The sequence below is a fragment of the Trachypithecus francoisi genome, unplaced genomic scaffold (genome assembly GCF_009764315.1).
Source record: "Trachypithecus francoisi isolate TF-2019V2 unplaced genomic scaffold, Tfra_2.0 Lachesis_group1, whole genome shotgun sequence".
NCBI lineage: Eukaryota > Metazoa > Chordata > Mammalia > Primates > Cercopithecidae > Trachypithecus > Trachypithecus francoisi.
The window spans coordinates 21,919,241-21,938,476 of NW_022681454.1; the positions used below are offsets into that span (position 1 = coordinate 21,919,241).

General features: G+C 37.6%; 1 protein-coding gene across 1 annotated transcript in view; it reads left to right on the forward strand.

Annotated features, from left to right (window-relative positions):
• The window catches only part of LOC117085211 (cytosolic beta-glucosidase), a 122,473-nt gene that overhangs the window by 28,994 nt on the left and 74,243 nt on the right, over positions 1–19,236 (forward strand). The window contains exon 2 of the mRNA XM_033213893.1: positions 13,762–13,989. Coding sequence (XP_033069784.1) covers positions 13,762–13,989 — 228 coding nt within the window. The remainder of the gene's footprint in view (positions 1–13,761; positions 13,990–19,236) is intronic.

Below are 19,236 nucleotides of genomic sequence, written 5' to 3' on the forward strand. Positions count from 1 at the left end.
AAAAAAAGACTCTAGCACTATGTGCTATTTGCAGAGTGGATGTTCAGAGGAGGATGTGATGATGGTGGGGAGTCAGAAATGCTGCCAAAAGGAGGCCATGTGGTGATGTCATTTTGGGGTTTGGAAGGAAGAATAAACAGACAGATACCTGTACACATGTACCCCATTCCCCTTAGTTATTTATTTCTTACTTGACATGATTTCCTTTGTGCAGGGGTCTGTTAGGTCTGTGACCTCCCAAAGGCATTGTCATGGCAATTGTTAAAGTGATATGATACCATTTGTAATGATGTTTTCTAAATTAGGAAGCTGAGGGCCCTACAAGTCAAGTTATGCAAGCCAAGACATTGACTCTTAACCACAGGCAAGTATGCAAATATTAACAGTTAGAGTGGTTTCTACATGTGCATTCTGGCATCAATAGGGATACCACAAAGAGAAGAAAAAAACAGACAACAACTGGTCATTTGCATTGAGCCTAAGGGAGGAGAAAAGAACTAATACTTGTTGAGCACATATTATTAAATATCAGTCATGTACACTACTAAGCATTTTTGCTTTGGCTACTAGAACCCTATGAAGTAGATAGTATCTTCCTATTTTACACACAGAAGTCATGTAAATAGTAAGGGGTAGAGACAAGACATAAACTTACTTATACCTGCTTCCAGAGCCTATGCTCTTTTCATAATCCTTTGCAGCCTGGGAACGCTTTGATAGTTGATAAAATATCAGTATTTTACATTTTTGTGGAAATTCCTTCTATGTTCTAATAGGATGAGAATTTCAAATACAATTTTATTTTCTTCCAAATTACTAAAAATAAAACACAGGATCTTATCATTTCTTGCCGAACATTTTGCAATATAGCTAACTGGTCTGGTTTGGGTCTCTGTGACTTCTTTCTCCAAGCACCCCAGCACAGCCACTGAATTATGCACTTGCTTGTCCCCTGATGAGAACTCTTACTCATCTTTGAACACCCTGGCTTAAAATGTTTTCATTTTGGCAAGGATACCTGACTCCCAACAACAGAATTAATTATTGAGTGCCTGTTCATTAATTTTCCCACGATGTTTTTTTTTAAACAGGTTTTAATACAACTCTCAATGTAGTCCAAGAATGTTTTTGTAGAATATCAACTAGATTGTGAAACCCTTAATGAGACCTCACCTAAGTTGTAAGTATTAGTAATAGTCTTCAAGGAGGTGAAGCTGTTGGTGTTGATAAGGGGAATACTCTAAGGGTATCATGTTTTGCTGTTCGGTTATCAGCTATCTGATCATGGGAAATCAACTCAATATTTACATGCCTTGCTTTTTCCCTTTGTACTTATTTGGAGCAATCATAGTGCATTTTTGAAGGGTTAGAGTGAGGGAAACAATGGGATGGTTGAAGTAAGCTGTTGGTGTAGCGTTGACACAAAACTAGTGCTCAATAAATGGCCTTTACTATGAAAAATGAAATTATAAAATTGATTTTGTTAGATACACAATAGATAATATTTATAATGTCTGTATATAGTATTAAAAATGATATTCACATGCTCACCACATTTCCAGAACCTCCTCCAATATTATCTCTCCAGCCCTCTGCCCAGTGGTATCCATGAAAGTAAATTTTGCATTTATCAATTTTTTGCTTATATGGTCTTGCTACATGAGAATGTATAGCTTGATAATTTATTATTTAATTTTACATGCTTTGGGACACTATGTAAATGGCAATGTATTATGTGTATTTTTTGCAACTCACTTTTTCCCCTCTCAATATCATATTTGGGAGATTTATGCACATTGATCTGTATGAGAAGTAGTTCAGTCTTACTCCTGTACAGTATTTCGTTATAGAAATATGCTATAGTTTATTGATTTATCATCCCAACAAAGGAAATTTGGGTTGTTTTCAATGGTTTTCATTTTTTCTTCTTCATTTTTTCCCCTGACTGTTGCATTCATGGATATACATGTCTCCTGGTCCATTGTAGAAACAGGGTATACAATGGTATGTGAATTACTGGTTTTGGTATATGTGCTTCTTCAATTTTAGTAGATGTTTCCATACTGTTCTCGCACCAGCACCGTATACACATTCCTGCTGAGCAACAACCTCTCCTACGCTGGATACTGCCCAACTTTTAAATGTGTGCCAACTGTGTGGGTATAGAATGGTATCTCATTGTGGCTTTCATTTGCATTTTCCAAATTTTTAACACTCTCTTACCTTTTTAAAGAAATGTTTACTAGCCATGTGTTTTCCCTTCTGTGAAGAAACTCTTCATGTCTTTTATCTATTTTTCTGTAGTCTCGTTGGCCTTTTTAACGGAAATATTCAAATATAATTACGGATTTCTTGCAGTTCTGTAAGTTTTTGATGCGTGTATGTTGAAACTCTGTTATTTTGTGGATAAACATTTAGGATTGTTAGGGCACTACTCTTATGTGAGTTCTGAGTACTGTCACCTCTAATCCTTTTGGTGATTTTTCCATCAAACCCAGATGGTTTCTTCACACATGTGCCTGGATCAGTATTCTGCATGCTCAGGTGCGACCTTCTACGGTTTTTGTTCTCTCTCTTTGGAACTCTTTCCTCTTTGGTGCTCTGCCCTGAGAATTCTAGACATCTAGGTCTCCCTGGGTCCTCAGCTCTGTCTCCTCAGCTTAAGAAGTCTGCCAGACTCTGGTTTTCTTCTCTCTGCGCTGTGTCCTGGAAACTTCACGAGGTAACACGATGGAGCCGTTGTAGGGCTCATTTGTTCCCTGGCTGCGGATAATCACCGTTCTTTGTTGTCTGAGGCCAAATGTCTTAAATTTCACTGTGTTCTATATTTTGTTTGGTTTTCAGTTGTTTTAGGTGAGAGAGTAAATCTAGACCCTGTTACTACATCTCGGCAGGGAGAAGACATTCAGGTCTTTTGTATTGATTTTTAGGAGTTCTTTATGTGTTCTAGATAAAAATTTATTATTAGTCATATATGTAGCAAATATATCCTCTCACTTTGTGCCTTGCATTTTAATTTCCTTAATGATTTATTTTTGTAAATACGATTTCTTAATGTAGTTGAATTTCTGAGTTCTCCCCCTTTAGGTCTAAGCTCTTTGAGTCTTTTAAAGATCTTATTCTCTAACCTGAGCTTACAAAAATATTCTATGTTGTCTTCTAAACATTTCAGAGTTTTCCTATTTAATCCACCTGTTTATTGTGTATAAGTGTAGTGAGGTGGGCATCCATTTTCACTAAAAAATATATAAATCAATTTTCCCAGCACTATTTACTGAAAAGTGCCTCATTGCTGACTATAATGCCACCTCTTTTGTATATTGCGTTTGCATATGTGCACTGTATTATTCTGGGGTCTCTATTAAGTCCATTGATCTATTTATGTAGGCCTATGCCAGTGCCACACTAAGCTACTTATTAAACATTTATGCTAAATCTTAGTATATTTTAAGATAAGTTTCATACAATATTTTTTTCAGATATTTTAAATACTCTTGGCCCATTTATATTTCATACAAATTTTAAAATCAACTTACTAAGTTCCTTAGGAAAACTGTTAGGATGGGTTGGAATTGCATAGAATTTATAGATCACTATTAGGAGATTCAGAATCTGGATGACATTGAATCTTTGTATTCATAAACATGGTATTCCTTCATGTATTTAGATATTCTTCAAAGAAAATTTTACTTCATTTCTTATCTTTCGATAAAATTTTATAATTTTCTAGACAACATGCTTATACTTTATTTATTATATATAGATTTAGGTATTTTTGCTGCTATGTATAGAAATGTTATATTTTATAACTGTTACTATGTATAGAGGGCATTATCCTTTATTAATTTTTTATCAAGCAAGTTTACTGAGCTAAACTCTATAAATTGTATTCTATTTTAATTTATTTTCTTTTAAGTTATGGGGTACATGTGCAGGATGTGCAGGTTTGCTACCTAGGTAAACGTGTGCCATGGTGTTTTGCTGCACCTAACAATCCGTCATATAGGTATGAAGTCCCACATGCATTAGCTGTTTTTCCTGATGGCTCTTCCTCCCCTCATATCCCCTGCCCCAGACAGGTCCCTGTGTGTGTTGTTTCCCTCCCTGTGTCTATATGTTCACATTGTTCTGCTCCCACTTATCAGTGAGAACATGTGGCGTTGGTTTTCTGTTCCTGTGTTAGTTTGCTGAGGATAATGCCTTCCAGTTCCATCCATGTTCCTGTAAAGGACAAAATCTCTTTTCTTTTTATGGCTGCATGGTATTCCATGGTGTGCATGTACCCTATTTTCTTTATCCAGTCTGTCATTGATGTAAACTCTTATTCTTATAATTCATCCTTACTTTTTTGGAGATTTTGCATAGGTAATCTTTCAGTTAACAAGTGATTTTTTTTTCCTCTCTAGGGCTTATATTATTTAGTTCGTTTTATTTCAGTGTACCTCTAATTAACAAACCTTATGCAATGTTGAAGAGAATTGATTAGAGCAGACATCCTTGACTTTTTCTTGATCTTAAAAAGAATGTTTTTTAGCATGTAGGTTTTTTTGGTAACTATTAGTTCCTATAATAGGGAGATTGCTTTTTATTTCCAATTTACTAACACTTTTATTCGTGTATACATGTATGATTTTAACATTTGTATGTATTGAGATGACCACATGGGTTTTTATCCATTAATCAGTGTTTAATTACATTAATGAATTTTCTAATGATAAACTAGTCTTGCATACCTAGGCTATAACTCAGATTTGTAAAACATTCTTTTTTATACCTGCTCAATTTGGCAACCCATTATTTTGTTTAGCATGTTTGCAACTGTGTTCATGAGTGAGATTGGCTTATAATTTTTCCTTTATTGTAGTACCATTTTCTGGTTTGGTATCAAGATTATACTAGTCACATAAAATGAAGAAAATAATTTTTTCTTTTTCATTTTCTGTGAGAATTTGCACAAGAGTAGAATTGTTGTTTGCTTCATTTTTAAAATGATTGTTGGAACTCAGTTGTAAAACCAACTGGTCTGGCATTTTCTTTGTGGAAGATTTTACTACCAATAATTACTTAAATTGTCCAAAATTTCGAGTTTTTCATTTCTATTTGAGCCAATTTTGATGTTATAATTTTCTAGAATTTGTCATTTCTGTCTAAGTTTTCAAATGTATTTTATAAAGTTTTTTTTTTCTTTTTTTGAGATGGAGTCTTCCTCAGTCACCCACGCTGGAGTGCAGTGGGGCGATCCCGGCTCACTGCAAGCTCCGCCTCCCGGGTTGATGCCATTCTCCTGCCTCAGCCTCCCGAGTTGCTGGGACTACAGGCACCCACCACCACGCCCGGCCAATTTTTTTTTTGTATTTTTAGTAGGGACGGGGTTTCACCATGTTAGCCAGGATGATCTCGATCTCCTGATCTCATGATCCACCTGCCTCTGTCTCCCAAAGTGCTGGGATTACAGGTGTGAGCCACCGTGCCCGGCCTGACGTTTTTAAAATAACATACAGATGCTGTCAGATTAATCTCTGCAGCTTTAGCTACGTTCCCTTTTGCATTTCTAACATTTATTTTTACCTCCTCTTTTTAAAAAATACACACCTCAGAGGACTTTCTATTTTCTTTCTTTCTTTTTTTGAGACGGAGTCTCGCTCTGTCACCCAGACTGGAGTGCAGTCGCCGGATCTCAGCTCACTGCAAGCTCTGCCTCCCGGGTTTACGCCATTCTCCTGCCTCAGCCTCCCAAAAGTAGCTGGGACTACAGGCGCCCACCACCGCGCCCGGCTAGTTTTTTGTATTTTCTTAGTAGAGGCGGGGTTTCACCATGTTAACCAGGATGGTCTCCGTCTCCTGACCTCGTGATCCGCCTGTCTCGGCCTCCCAAAGTGCTGGGCTTACAGGCTTGAGCCACCGCGCCCAGCTGACTATTTTCTTAGACTTTTTAAAAAATGATGTTTTGCTTCTGTTAATCTCTATCCTGGTTTTTTTTTTTTTTCTATCTTATTATTTCTAATCTTACCTTAGTTTTTTTCTTTCTGTTTCTCAGTTTCTCCTTCTGTTTTCTGCACCATCTTTCTCTTCCTTCTTTTATTTTTCCTCTTCCTCCTCCTCTTTTATGTGATCAGCTCAATAACTTTGAGGTTTGCTTCTTTTCTAATACGTACATTAAGGCTTTCTGTTTTTTAAGGGTTTCTATTTAAGTACCACTTAAACCAGATGACACAATGTTTCAATATTTTGTGTTATTTAGTTTTTATTTTTATTCTTTGGTGACTACTATTATTTACTCCTTTTTCCCTTAAGTTCTTCATATGTGCATTTTCATATTTCTGAACTTTTGGGGTTTCCTAATTATCTTTATTTATTGAATTTTAACTTAATTGGTCAGAAATCTTTATCTGTATTTCCCCCCAACTTGAAACTTACAAAGAGTTTATTTATGAAACAATTTGTGCGCAACTTTTATAGTGTTTTTTGTTTGCTTGAAGAGTATGTATTCTTCAATTATAGCGTTTGTTATTGTGCAATGTTATGTATATCGATTAGATCAAATCTGTTAATGTCTGACTCTCGCTTTTCGGTGGCTGAGAAAGGGGTTAGTTAAATCTTCCCATTTTGGAGGTGGCTTTGACAACTTTTTTTAGTTGTGTCAATTTTTGCTTCATATATTTTGAAGCCATATTCTTAGGTGCATGTACATTTAAAATAGTTTTATAATTATGTAGTGACCCGTGTTCTCTCTAGTAATGCTTTTTAAGTCTATTTTTTAATGCTGTTTTATTTGGGGGAGGGGCAGAGTATCATATTTTGATTTTCAATTTTCCTATATCTCCATGTTTTAAAAGTGTGAGTATAGTAAATAGCATATCATTGGATTTTAAAAATTTAGCTAACACCACATGTTCTCACTCATAAGTGGGAGCTGAACAATGAGAACACATGGACACAGAAAGGGGAACAGCACAGACCAGGGCCTGTTGGGGGCTGGAGGGTGAGGGGAGGGAACTTAGAGGACAGGTCAGTAGGTGTAGCAAACCACCATGGCACACGTATACCCATGTAACAAACTTGCATGTTCTGCACATGTATCACATTTTTTCTTTTTTCTTTTTTCTTGAAGAGATATTTGCATATTATGTACATAGTAGCATTATTCAGAATAAATTGGAAATAACCCAGTGTCTGTTGACAAATGGTGGATCAACGAAATGTGGTACATACGTATGATGAAGTTTCACTAAGCCTTAAAAAGGAAGAAAATTCTGACCCATGCTACATCATGAATGAAACTTGAGGACATCATGCTGTGCAAAATAAATCAATTACAAAAAGACAAATACTGGGTAATTTCACTTTTTGAGGTAGCTAGAGTAGTCAAAACCAGAAAGTAGAATGGTGGTTACTAGGGGCTTGGAGGAGGAAGGAATGTTGAGTAATTGTTTAATTTTTGCAGTGTTTTAGTTTTGAATATTTAAAAACTCTGGAGAAACGATAGTGTTGATGGTTGCTAAAAAATATGAATATATTTCATGTCACAGAACTATACACTTAAAAATGGTTAAGATGCGGGAGGCGGAGCTTGCAGTGAGCTGAGATCCGGCCACTGCACTCCAGCCTGGGCGACAGAGCTAGACTCCGTCTCAAAAAAAAAAAGAAAAGAAAAAAATGGTTAAGATGGTAAATTTGATGTTGTGTATTTTACCACAATTAGAGCAATATTTTTGTTAGTTCAAGATGCACATTAAAATGATTACAAATTGAATGAGGAAGCTTTGGTGGATTCAGACAAAAAAGATTGGCAAAGTGTTGAAAACTGCTGCAGATGAGTGACAAGTACGTGGGGTTCATGCTATTCTACTTTTATGACTGTTGAAAGTCCCATGATAATTCATTTTTTAAAAATAAAACTTACATAATGGTTAATTTTATGTGTCAACTTTACTGAGGTATGAGATGCCCACAGAGCAGGTAAAATACTATTTCTAAGTGTGTCTGTGAGGGTGTTTGTGAAATAGATTAGCACTGGAATTTGTAGACTGAGTAGAGAAGATCACTGTCATCAGTGTGGGTGGACATCACCTAATCAGTTGGTTTGAATAGAACAAAAGGCAAGGAAGGGAAAATTTGCTCTGAGCTGGACACTTATTTCTTGCCCTCATACTTTGGCACTCCTGATTCTTGGACTTTCAGACTTAGATTCAGTTATACCACCAGCTTTTCTGGTTCTCCAGAATGCAGATAGAAGACTGTGGCACTTCTTGGTTTCCAAAATTGAGTGAGCCAATTACTATAGTAAAAATATATCTATACCTTATTGGTTTTGCTTTTCTGGAGAACCCAGACTAATACAACACACTAGATACTCTATTTGTATCATCTTCTTGAGGAAGTAGCTGTCACAGCCTGTCACCTGCTCAAACAGACTGGGTACTCCCTGTGTCTGTTGCATAGCTATCATCCTGGAAGTTTCCCTTTGCCTTTATACTCCTGCATGAGTTTGCAGGACTGCCAAAACAAAATACCTTTTGTCTGTGTTCACACATTCCTGATCTCTCTCTTTTTATAAGGACACTAGACATTTGGATTAGACCCTCACCCTTATAACCTCATTTAACCATCATTACCTCCTTCAAGACGCTATCTCCAAATCCAGTCACATTGCGGGTTAAAGCTTTAATACATAAATTTTGAGGGGCCACAATTTAGTCCATATCTAATATCTTGAGCTCTAGTTCCCATAATCCCTACATGTCATGGAAGGGACCTGGTGGGAGGTAATTGAAGCACAGGGACAGTTACCTCCATGCTGTCCTCATGATAATGAGTGAGCTCATCCGCCTGAATTCACTCTGCACTTCTCCTTGATGCTGTCATGTGAAGAAGGGCATGTTTGCTTCCCCTTCTGCCATGAATTGTGAATTTACTGAAGCCTCTCCAGCCCTGAGGCATTGTGAGTCAATTTAACCTCTTTCCTTTATATGTCACCCAGTCTCAGGTATATCTTTATTAGCAGCATGAGAACAGAGTAATAAAATATCACTCAGTGATTTTCTTTGTCAATTTCTTCTCCTAAATTTCTTTTTCTCCTGGATCCTAGATCTTTATTTTCCTTGATTATATCATTGTTTTAGTAAAATTTATCCTCCAGTACTATCCAAAGAGAGGAAAATTTTTGAGACCTCATATATCTGAAAAACATCTTTTTCCCATTCTCACACTTAATGGTTTGATGGCTGAATTGTGGTTACAAATACTGAGGAGTAATTTCCCCTCTCCACCCAAGTTTGAATCAAGCTAATTTTTTTGTTCTTTCTTTCTGCAGGTCGGGTTTGTCTCTAGTTCTTGTGCAGGGTATGAAGTCCTTGCATACCAGCTTTTTGTGACCATCTCTATTTATACTTTTCATCTTTGATGCATCTTAGACTTTGTCTCCTTTCTCCCTTTTTCCACAAGCCATTAAAATAAAAGCTAAGAAGGTCTGAACTTGGCAGACACTCCCAGTACAAATGCCTGCATCACTACTCACTTATGCCTCTGAATTACTCCTCCCTCTTTGTTTTTGGAACACCTAACCTCTGCTAGATTAACAAAGCATTTAAAAATGTATTTCCTACATGTAATCCAACAATCATAATTGCTTGGAGGATGACTCTGAGTATGCAGTCCACCTGGAAACAGTAGTCATCATAAAGTACACCATGCTTTTAGAATGTGGGCATAATTGCAATGGGAGAACATTTCTAATGGACAAATGAGTTATTAATATCATTCATATAGTAAGACTTACATTAAAAATGATAACAGGCCGGGCGCGGTGGCTCAAGCCTGTAATCCCAGCACTTTGGGAGGCCGAGACGGGTGGATCACAAGGTCAGGAGATCGAGACCATCCTGGCTAATACGGTGAAACCCCGTCTCTACTAAAGAATACAAAAAACTAGCCGGGCGACGAGGCGGGCGCCTGTAGTCCCAGCTACTTGGGAGGCGGAGGCAGGAGAATGGCATAAACCTCGGAGGCGGAGCTTGCAGTGAGCTGAGATCCGGCCACCGCACTCCAGCCTGGGCGACAGAGCCAGACTCCGTCTCAAAAAAAAAAAAAATAATAATAATAATAATAATAATAAATTGATAACAAATACTGGTCTTTATATGATTTTTATCAAATTTCAGTTATAATTGTTAGTTATCAATTTGAAGTTTAGTTTTTTGTAGAAACAATGTTGTTTAGTTCTGCTTTGTATAGCTAGTACATGTGGAGAATGAGTGACTCCACCTCAGTACATGTTCCTGCTAAGTGACATTGACCTGTTGAAACTGTCAAACCTTGTTTCAGTTATGTTAGTTGTACTACTTTCCAAAATGTATAAATTATGTTTTGCACTTCTTAGTCTTGACAAATGAAGGAGTTTGGTCATCAGTTGACTTTTTATTTATTTATTTATTTGAGACGGAGTCTTGCTCTGTCGCCCAGGCTAGAGTGAAGTGGCCAGATCTCAGCTCACTGCAAGCTCTGCCTCCCAGGTTTACGCCATTCTCCTGCCTCAGTCTCCCGAGTAGCTGGGACTACAGGCACCCGCCACCTCGCCCAGCTAGATTTTTGTATTTTTTTTAGTAGAGACAGGGTTTTACCATGTTAGCCAGGATGGTCTTGATCTCCTGACCTCGTGATCCACCCGTCTCGGCCTCCCAAAGTGCTGGGATTACAGGCTTGAGCCACCGCGTCCGGCCTCAGTTGACTTTTTCTTCATCACTCTCTGTAATTATTACTAAGAGCAGCATGGGCCAATGGCACAATCTTAGACTTCTAAGATCTGAATACAAATCTTAGCACTGTTACTTACTAATGGTGTGATCTTATTCAAGTTACTTGTAAGTGATGTAGTGAAGCTGGCTTGTGCTGGCTCACGAGAGCTTTTTGAGTTTGTGTGAGCTGATTCTTTAACAAGGACTTTATTAAAAATTATTCATATAAGCTTATAGGTAAATAATGTATATCAAAAACAAAGTTAGTAAACACTTAAAATCATTACTTAACTAATTACCAAATTTCACTGTTTTCTATGGTCTTGAGGTAATTTAGATCTCTTGTATCTGCATAGGAGAAACACTGTAATATGGTGTGCTGCTACTGCCCATCTTTTCCCAGCTCTGCCTTCCGTGATACCATGGTTGCAGAAATTGGCTGGTACTAGAAGTCATTATTTGATTTATTGTTTTGTTAGTTGTCTAGACCTTAAAAAGTGATAGGAAACATGTTAATAATACAGATTCAACTTAAAAGTAAGTTATGTTTGTGACTGTGGCGTTGTGAGTAGCACCAAAAATTGAGGCGAGCTTCCAGTGTTTGAAAACTGTTACCTGATTCAGCAGAGAAGTAGCTCATGTCACTGGTTAAAAGTGAAGTTTTGGTACATCTTTTGTGTTCTTTGCCTTCTGCCTGTGAATATAAGCAAAACTATTAACCAAAAGTCATATGATAACTACACACATTTGTCAAATTACAACTGTAGGTTGGCTACTGATATGGTTTGGCTCTGTGTGCCCCCAAATCTCATCTTGAATTGTAATCCCCATTTGTTGAGGGAGGGACCTGTAATCCCCGCACATCAAGGAAGGGAGGTGATTGGATCATGGGGGTGGTTCCCCCATTGTTCTCATGATAGTGAATGAGTTCTCATGAAATCTGATGGATTTATAAGTGTTTGAAAGGAAGCACTCCTCCTTCACTACTTCTCTTTATTTTGCCACCTTGTGAAGAAAGTACCTGCTTCTTCTTCCCCCATGATTGTAAATTTCCTGAGGCCTCCCCAGCCATGCAGAACTGTGAGTGAATTAAACTTCCTTTGTTTATAAATTACCCAGTCTCGGGTAGTATCTTTATAGCAGTGTGAGAACAGGCTAACACAGCTACCAATGTGACTTTGCCAAAAATCTAAAAGGGCATTCTATGAGAATCAGTTGGTTATATGGAGCTCATAGAAAAGAGGATTGCATAGTTTATTATTTGTAAATTGTGTATTATGCATGCTTTATATCAACAAAATTGATAATAAACATATATACATACAGGTCTATGCTTATTTTTTAACAGATAGTGAGTTATATATATATACCAATACACCACTGCTTAAGCTGACATTAAGCTTTTTCATTTATTAAATGAATAATCCAAAACTATGAGCATCATACTTCAAAAATTTTAGTTTTGCATTTGTTCCTATTTCATTCTATGAATACCACTCTTCTTTTATCTCCGTTCCTTCTAAACCCCCTATGTAGACATAACTTGAGAGTCACTGGAATGTGTAAAACTATTTGCTTCTATAATTACATGGCTCCAAAGTAAAATACTTTTGAATATTCATAGCTTTTCCTTTTTGTATAGGTATTTAGTATTCAACTTTGATATCAATGATCACTTTTGCTTTTGTCAGAGCTCCTTCTTTTAGCAGCCTCTTCTGTATCCTCATGGGGCCGTCCACGATTTCTTATCACTCCTGCTGTCCTGAGGTTGGAACTGGAGACTATACCTAATCCTTTTAGATCTGTGCACAAAATATGAGTATGTAGATGCTCAGTGAGGATGTGGAGGACCTTCCTGTAATTGTTTTCATCTACTTTACTCTAGCTGTGACCTCTTTTCTTACATAATAATTATAAGATATTATACATTAGGCTTATAAAAAGGGATTGTGATATTATACATTAGGCTTATAAAAAGGGATTGAGAAAAATGTAATAAACAGCCCATCATATACCTTCTACCTTTTTAAATGAATGAAACATAAGAGATACATTTGGGGGCCCTGTAGACCCCTCTCTGGTTCCACTTCCTTCTCTTTTCCTCAAAGGTGATCACTCATCTGAATGGATCGTTCCCAGGCATGTGATACTTCTACCTCACATGTATACGCTCAGAACAGACATGGATTGTTATACACAGTTTTAAATACATAAAACATGATAAACATACTGGATATGTTCTTTTTATTAAATTAATGGACTTTAGATTTTAGATCAGTTTTAGGGTTACCGGAAAATTGAGCAGAAGGAGACCTCCTCTGACTCCAGCCCACACTTGGATAAATGCCCTTCCCTGGTTTCTAAAAAAGAAGGGGCCTTTACATTGGCTGTTATGTAAATTCCCCAAACAGGAGACACAACATAGTTCACTCTGGTATTCCCTGGACTTGGTATCCTGCCTGACACACAGCATTTGCTGAATCAAGGGCGATATGAATGAATGAATTTCAGATAGCAATATCATATCAACAGTGGTGGAAACCAGGGCTCCCTCCCCTCCAGAGATGGACTGGACCATCACAGCCTCCATTGTCAGAGAATAGGAGAATAGGGTTTAAATATCAAGGGCCATACATAAAGTCCCAAGATCCTGTCATGTATAAGGACAAGGCGTGTCAGTCATGGCCGGGGGGAATGTTTGCAAGGAGGAGATGTTTCAACTCAGATATTTATAAGCTGGGGCCTGCCTCTGTTTACCAGCTGGGAGATCTTCAGATAATGAACCATGAAAGCCTGCTATGCAGCGGCGCTATGCAATAATTTTTCATTTGCCACCAGTCAGCTTCAGGGATCAAGGACAGCTAAACACATAACCCGCTCATGCATGTTATTTTAAAGGCATATTTTAAAGTTGTAAATATGGTACATTGAGTTAATGAGGTATGTTCTTTTGGTGACAAATATTTACATTCCACATATGCCTCTTGATGTCAAGAGTGTAACTGTTTCATTTTCTTCTTTTTCTCAGGAGGCTGGGATGCAGATGGAAAAGGCCCTTGTGTCTGGGACACATTTACTCATCAGGGAGGAGAGAGAGTTTTCAAGAACCAGACTGGCGATGTAGCTTGTGGCAGCTACACTCTGTGGGAGGAAGATTTGAAATGTATCAAACAGCTTGGATTGACTCATTACCGCTTCTCTCTTTCCTGGTCACGTCTGTTACCTGATGGGACGACAGGTTTCATCAACCAGAAAGGCAAGTGTTTCTTAAAAATAGAAGGTTGCAGCTTTAATTCAAGGTTATTGCTGCAGTCTGGCATAATTAATCCACTATGCTATTCTGCAATGTAGCTTTGAAATTGCAAGTTTTTAGAGTGATTATGGGATGAATTTTTTGAAATGGGTTTGCATTAGTTTTCACAGTAATATTTTGGTTTCCTTTGACTGTTGAGATCTTTCCTGGAGGTGGTGAGTGGGAGGGAGGTTAGAATAAGTGTTTTATTATATAACATGAGTGTTAATCTGAAGGTAAATTTAAAAAATTTGTATTAAACTATTTTCAGTTGTGTAACCCTGTGATGAGTTATGAGAAGTCCTTAAGAACTTGAGATGATTCTAAGCACCTCAATTAGGGCTGAATTAGTGGAGCTAATTAACTAGCATAGGGATTAGCATCAAGGCCCCTGGAGTTCACTTACTTAAGTTTAAGTCCAGCTACATCACTTGCTATCTGGGCAAACATCTCTTGGGCATTGTTCAGTGCCTCAGTTTCCCCATGAATAGAAAAGAATGCTGTAATAGTGACTAATTCAGAGAGTTATTGGAAGGTTAAATGAAATAATCTTTGTAAAGTGCTTAATGCAGTAGCTAACATTTCATAAGCATTTAGTAATGTTAGCTATTCTTCTTATTATGGCTTGTGAGTAAAAGGACTACTCATAGCTCTATTGAATGCCTGTTATTTAGGAGGCATTTTTCACCCATTTTATTTAATTCTCACCACCAGTAGGGAAGGCATAGTGATCATATTTTACAGAGGTGTATGTCCAAATCCACATATTTGGCAAATGGTAGATCTGTTATTTAAATGTAAGGTCTAGCTAGCTCTTTCTACAAAGCATGGTTGGAAAACAATGACCTGAAGGCCAAATGTGGCCTGTCACCTATTTTTGTAAATAAAATTTGATTGAAACATAGTCATGCCTGTTCATTATGCATCATCTACTGTTACTTTTCCACTTTAATGGCAGAACTGAGTAGTTGGGACAGAGACCATATGGCCTGCAAAGCCTCAAATATTTGCTATCTGGTCCTTTACAGGAAAAGTTTGCCAACCCTTGCACTACAACATATGGTTTCTTAATGAAGATGCTTTATTACTACTTTGTCTTAGAAAAGATTTTACACTGTCCATAGGACTGGGACTAAGTGAAGCAATGAGGTGCCTAGGGCATAAAATTTAAGGAGAGCCTCTTAAATTTAAGGAGAGGCCTCACTTGTATGACTTAAGAGAACACCTGCCCGCCTCACCATACCTCCCATCCCAAGAACCTTCATTGATACAAAGGCATCATTCATGAGTAACTTATGTGATCCCGTATATAGAACAACCCTTGATGACAATTCCTAGATGGGTTTGTGCACTTGAAAAGCTCATTTTATTTAAGGTGGGGTAATCTTCGCATCGTGAAATAGAATTGCAACTCATGCACTCGCAGGTAGAATCAGCCTTAGAGTAGCTTCCCTCAAGTAGGGACAGTGCAGGATTAGCAGGTCCATTCATTCCCTGATTCTAAAGACATTGGCCTATGACCAGTTGCTCCTGTTGAGATGTCTACTTTCTTGCCATCACTGACTAGTTTTATTTATGTTGAACGGGAGGCAATTTGTTGTTCAGTTTAAAAGTGAACTCATTATCTTCAATCTTCCTAATCCAACGTCTGTATTCTCCCTTCTTTCTGGCACCACCAAACTCCAAAGTCTAAAAAACAAAAGTAACCTTGGAATCCATTCTTGTGTTTTCTTCTTCCATCTAATGGGTTGCTGAATATGGTCCATTCTAATTATGACTTTTTAACTTATCTTCTAATCCCTCTTTTTGCTCCTGCCCTAGTTTAGGTGTTTACAATTCTTACAAGGACTTTTTGATATATTCTTGATGGATCTATGTGTTTTCCCCTTCTCTCTGTCCTTTACTTTCTGTAAGATGCCATCATAGCAATTTTCCTAAAGCTCGACCCAAATCACACTGTTTTGATCATCTCCTGCTAAAAGTGAAGCAAGATGCACAGTGGCTCATGCCTATAATCCCAGCACTTTGGGAGGCTGCAGCAGGTGGATCACCTGAGCTTGGGAGTTCGAGACCAGCTTGACCAACATGGAGAAACCCCATCTCTACTAAGAATACAAAATTAGCTGGGTGTGGTGGTACGTGCTTGTAATCCCAGCTACTTGGGAGGCTGAGGCAGGAGAATCACTTGAACCCGGAAGGCGGAGGTTGCCATGAGCTAAGATCACAGCATTGCACTCCAGCCTGGGTAATAAGAGTGAACTCGGTCTCAAATAATAGCAATAATAATAATAATAATAATTTAGTTACCTAAAGCCTCAATATGCAGTCCATACTCCTTCATATATCATTCCAGGCTCAATTTGACTTAGACTTAACACCTCCAAAACTTTGCAGGCTGAAATTACCCCATGCGTATGATCATGTAATATCCCAAACACACATTGGTACAGGTCTATAATCTTTTATCTGTAAGTATAAGTAACTCACTGCTTATTAAACATACCATGCAGTTTTCCACCTTGTAGGAAGTTGCTTCAGCTTTTTCTTCTGCCTAGAATGGGCTTTCTTTAACCTCAAGTATACCTACTGAAGGCCTGTCTTGCTCTTCAGGTCTAGCACAATTGCCCTCTTCTTTAAAGTAGTTCTCTATTCTAAGCCAGAAAAAAATCTTTCTCTCCTCTTTCTCTTTTTTTATTCTCATGGCACTTTGCAAAGCTCTTAAGATATTTCTCATATTCTTCATTGTTAACTGTTACTAAATCCCATGTTAGACTATCGGTGCCTTAAGTTTAATTCAATTCAATAAAAGTGTGCTGAATGTCTATTGTGTCAGGGACTGTGCTAAGTACTCATGACATTCATATTAGAGAATCCCTGGAATTGTTTACAGTGTAATGGGTAGATAATTCTGCCTTGTTACCCTTTAGTAACATTACTACCCTCTAGTCCAGCACCATCCATAGAAGGGATTCAGTAAAAATTACTGAATTCAGTTGAATTAGGTCAATAACAATCATAAAACTGACTCTAAGGGTAGTAATGCTTGTCTTTCATTGAGCATATAATATACAGAGCTCACCATGCAAACATTGCACATATTTTTGTTGATTTAATGTTCATAACTCCTATGAGTAAGGGGCATCTCTAAACAGAAGGAATAATGCTAACATGGGAAATAAAGTTAGGCATAAATTTGCCAAAACAGAAGGAATAATGCTAACATGGGAAATAAAGTTAGGCATAAATTTGCCAAAATGACAAATTTAGTTAGGTTCAACCTAGGCTTGTCTAACATAAAAAAATCTTCTATCTAGTCTAGGGCTCAGTCAGTCTGGCCAAACCACTTGAATTCTCTGTGCTACAGTTTCCCTGTTGGTTAAATGAAGTGAAAGTCTCATGGTACTAAAACTCCTTGCACTCATTCTAGGAGTTTGGAGTTTTTACTGAGCTTCCATTTGGATGGTAAACAACAACAACAAAACCCAAAAACCCACCAACTTGTAGTATTGGTCCACAATGCCATATCTGAAGTTCTAAAATCCAAAAGGCTCTTATTACTAATCTTTCTAAAATTGAATTGGCAGCAAAAGCTAACTTGAATTGTTGTGAATATTTACTCTGTTTTTGAGAATATTTATTTATTTGACTGCAGGCATATTAAGAGATACTGACTCAGATTCACCGAGAGTGTTAATATACGGTATATGCTTTTTGTTTCCTTTCTAAAACTCAAACATTCTGAACTCATATGCCCCTAAGATTTTCAGATACAAGATTATATACCTGTCCCAATATGTCAACATATTAAGCTTTGAAAACCAACTTGAGATACTCAGAAGTTCGTAGAGGTACACACTGTATATCAGCAATCCAAGAGCAAGGAAACCGAAACCACTAGAGAGTGGAGGTGGTGCTACCGGAGCCATGGAAACCACCCAAATATTGTGGAGAAATTGCTCATGCAGATCTCATGTGGGGATCACATGCCCGTAGCACTGAGCTTTTTGTGTTTGGCCCTAGCTTTGGTAAAACCATAGCTGATTAATATTACAGGCTTTGCTTTGAACAAGAGGGCACTGGAGGTGCATCCAGGAGGTGGCATTTCAATAAGCAGTTGCTCATTCTTGTGCAGTGATCTGTTGAAGCAGTTGGAATGGTTTTAACTTGGAAAGGCCATCTCTTTTTTCCCATTTAAATATTTTCTCAAAATGCATGTGAAGAATTAGAAAGTCCCTGTCACTGTTCTTCCCAAGGAACCCCCTTTCTGTGTTTGACTATCCATTTCAAAGCTTGATTATGGGACATTTGGAAACTTGTAAAATTCTATGTCCCCAAACTAGAAGAATATTTTTATGAAGTGGAATTGTTACACAGACTGTCTCTTTCAAATGTCAGTTTTTCAAGGTTTAACAAGAAAAGATTGAGTTGGCAACTGAAATAATATATTCCTGTATTTCTCAACTGTTCAAGTACATGTTCATATCTGCCACAAATGTAAATTTCAGGCGATTAGTGGGAAGCCCAAGTATTGGAAATAAAAAAAGGGGGTATACTTGTGCAGAATTTAGTGCTCACTTTAAGATTTAAAATATGAGTGCTCTTAGCAGGAATGGTTTAAATAAATTAACTAAACAAGCATGAATCTTGTATTCTATGTTGGGCACTATAATAGACTGAAAATGGCCCTCCAAAGGTGTTCGTGCTCTGATTCTTAGGAATTGTGAGTATATTAGCTTGCATGGTAAAACAAACTTTACAGATGTGATTAAGGGAAGGATTTTGAGAGGAGGAGATTGTCCTGGACTATCTATGTGGTCCCAGTATAATTACATGGGTCCTTAAAAGAGAGAGTTAGAAAGATCAGAGTCAGAGAGAAGAGGTAAAAGAGATAATGATTACAGCAGAGGTCAAAGAGAAGAGATGAGGATGAAGATGGGAGAAGAAGCCATGAGGGAAGGAATGCAGGTGTCCTCTACCTCTCGGAAAAGGTAGAAAGATGGATTCCACCTGAGAGTCTCCAAAAGGAATGTAACCTTGCTGACATCTTGACTTTAGCCCAATAAGCACTGTTTTGGACCTCTGGTCCCCAGAACTGTAACATAATGCATTTGTCTTGGTCCTGCCATTAAGTTTGTAGTAATTTGTTTTAGCAGCAATAGAAAACTAATGCAGACAGTGTGGCAAGAGAACACAGGAGCAGTTAAAGAAATT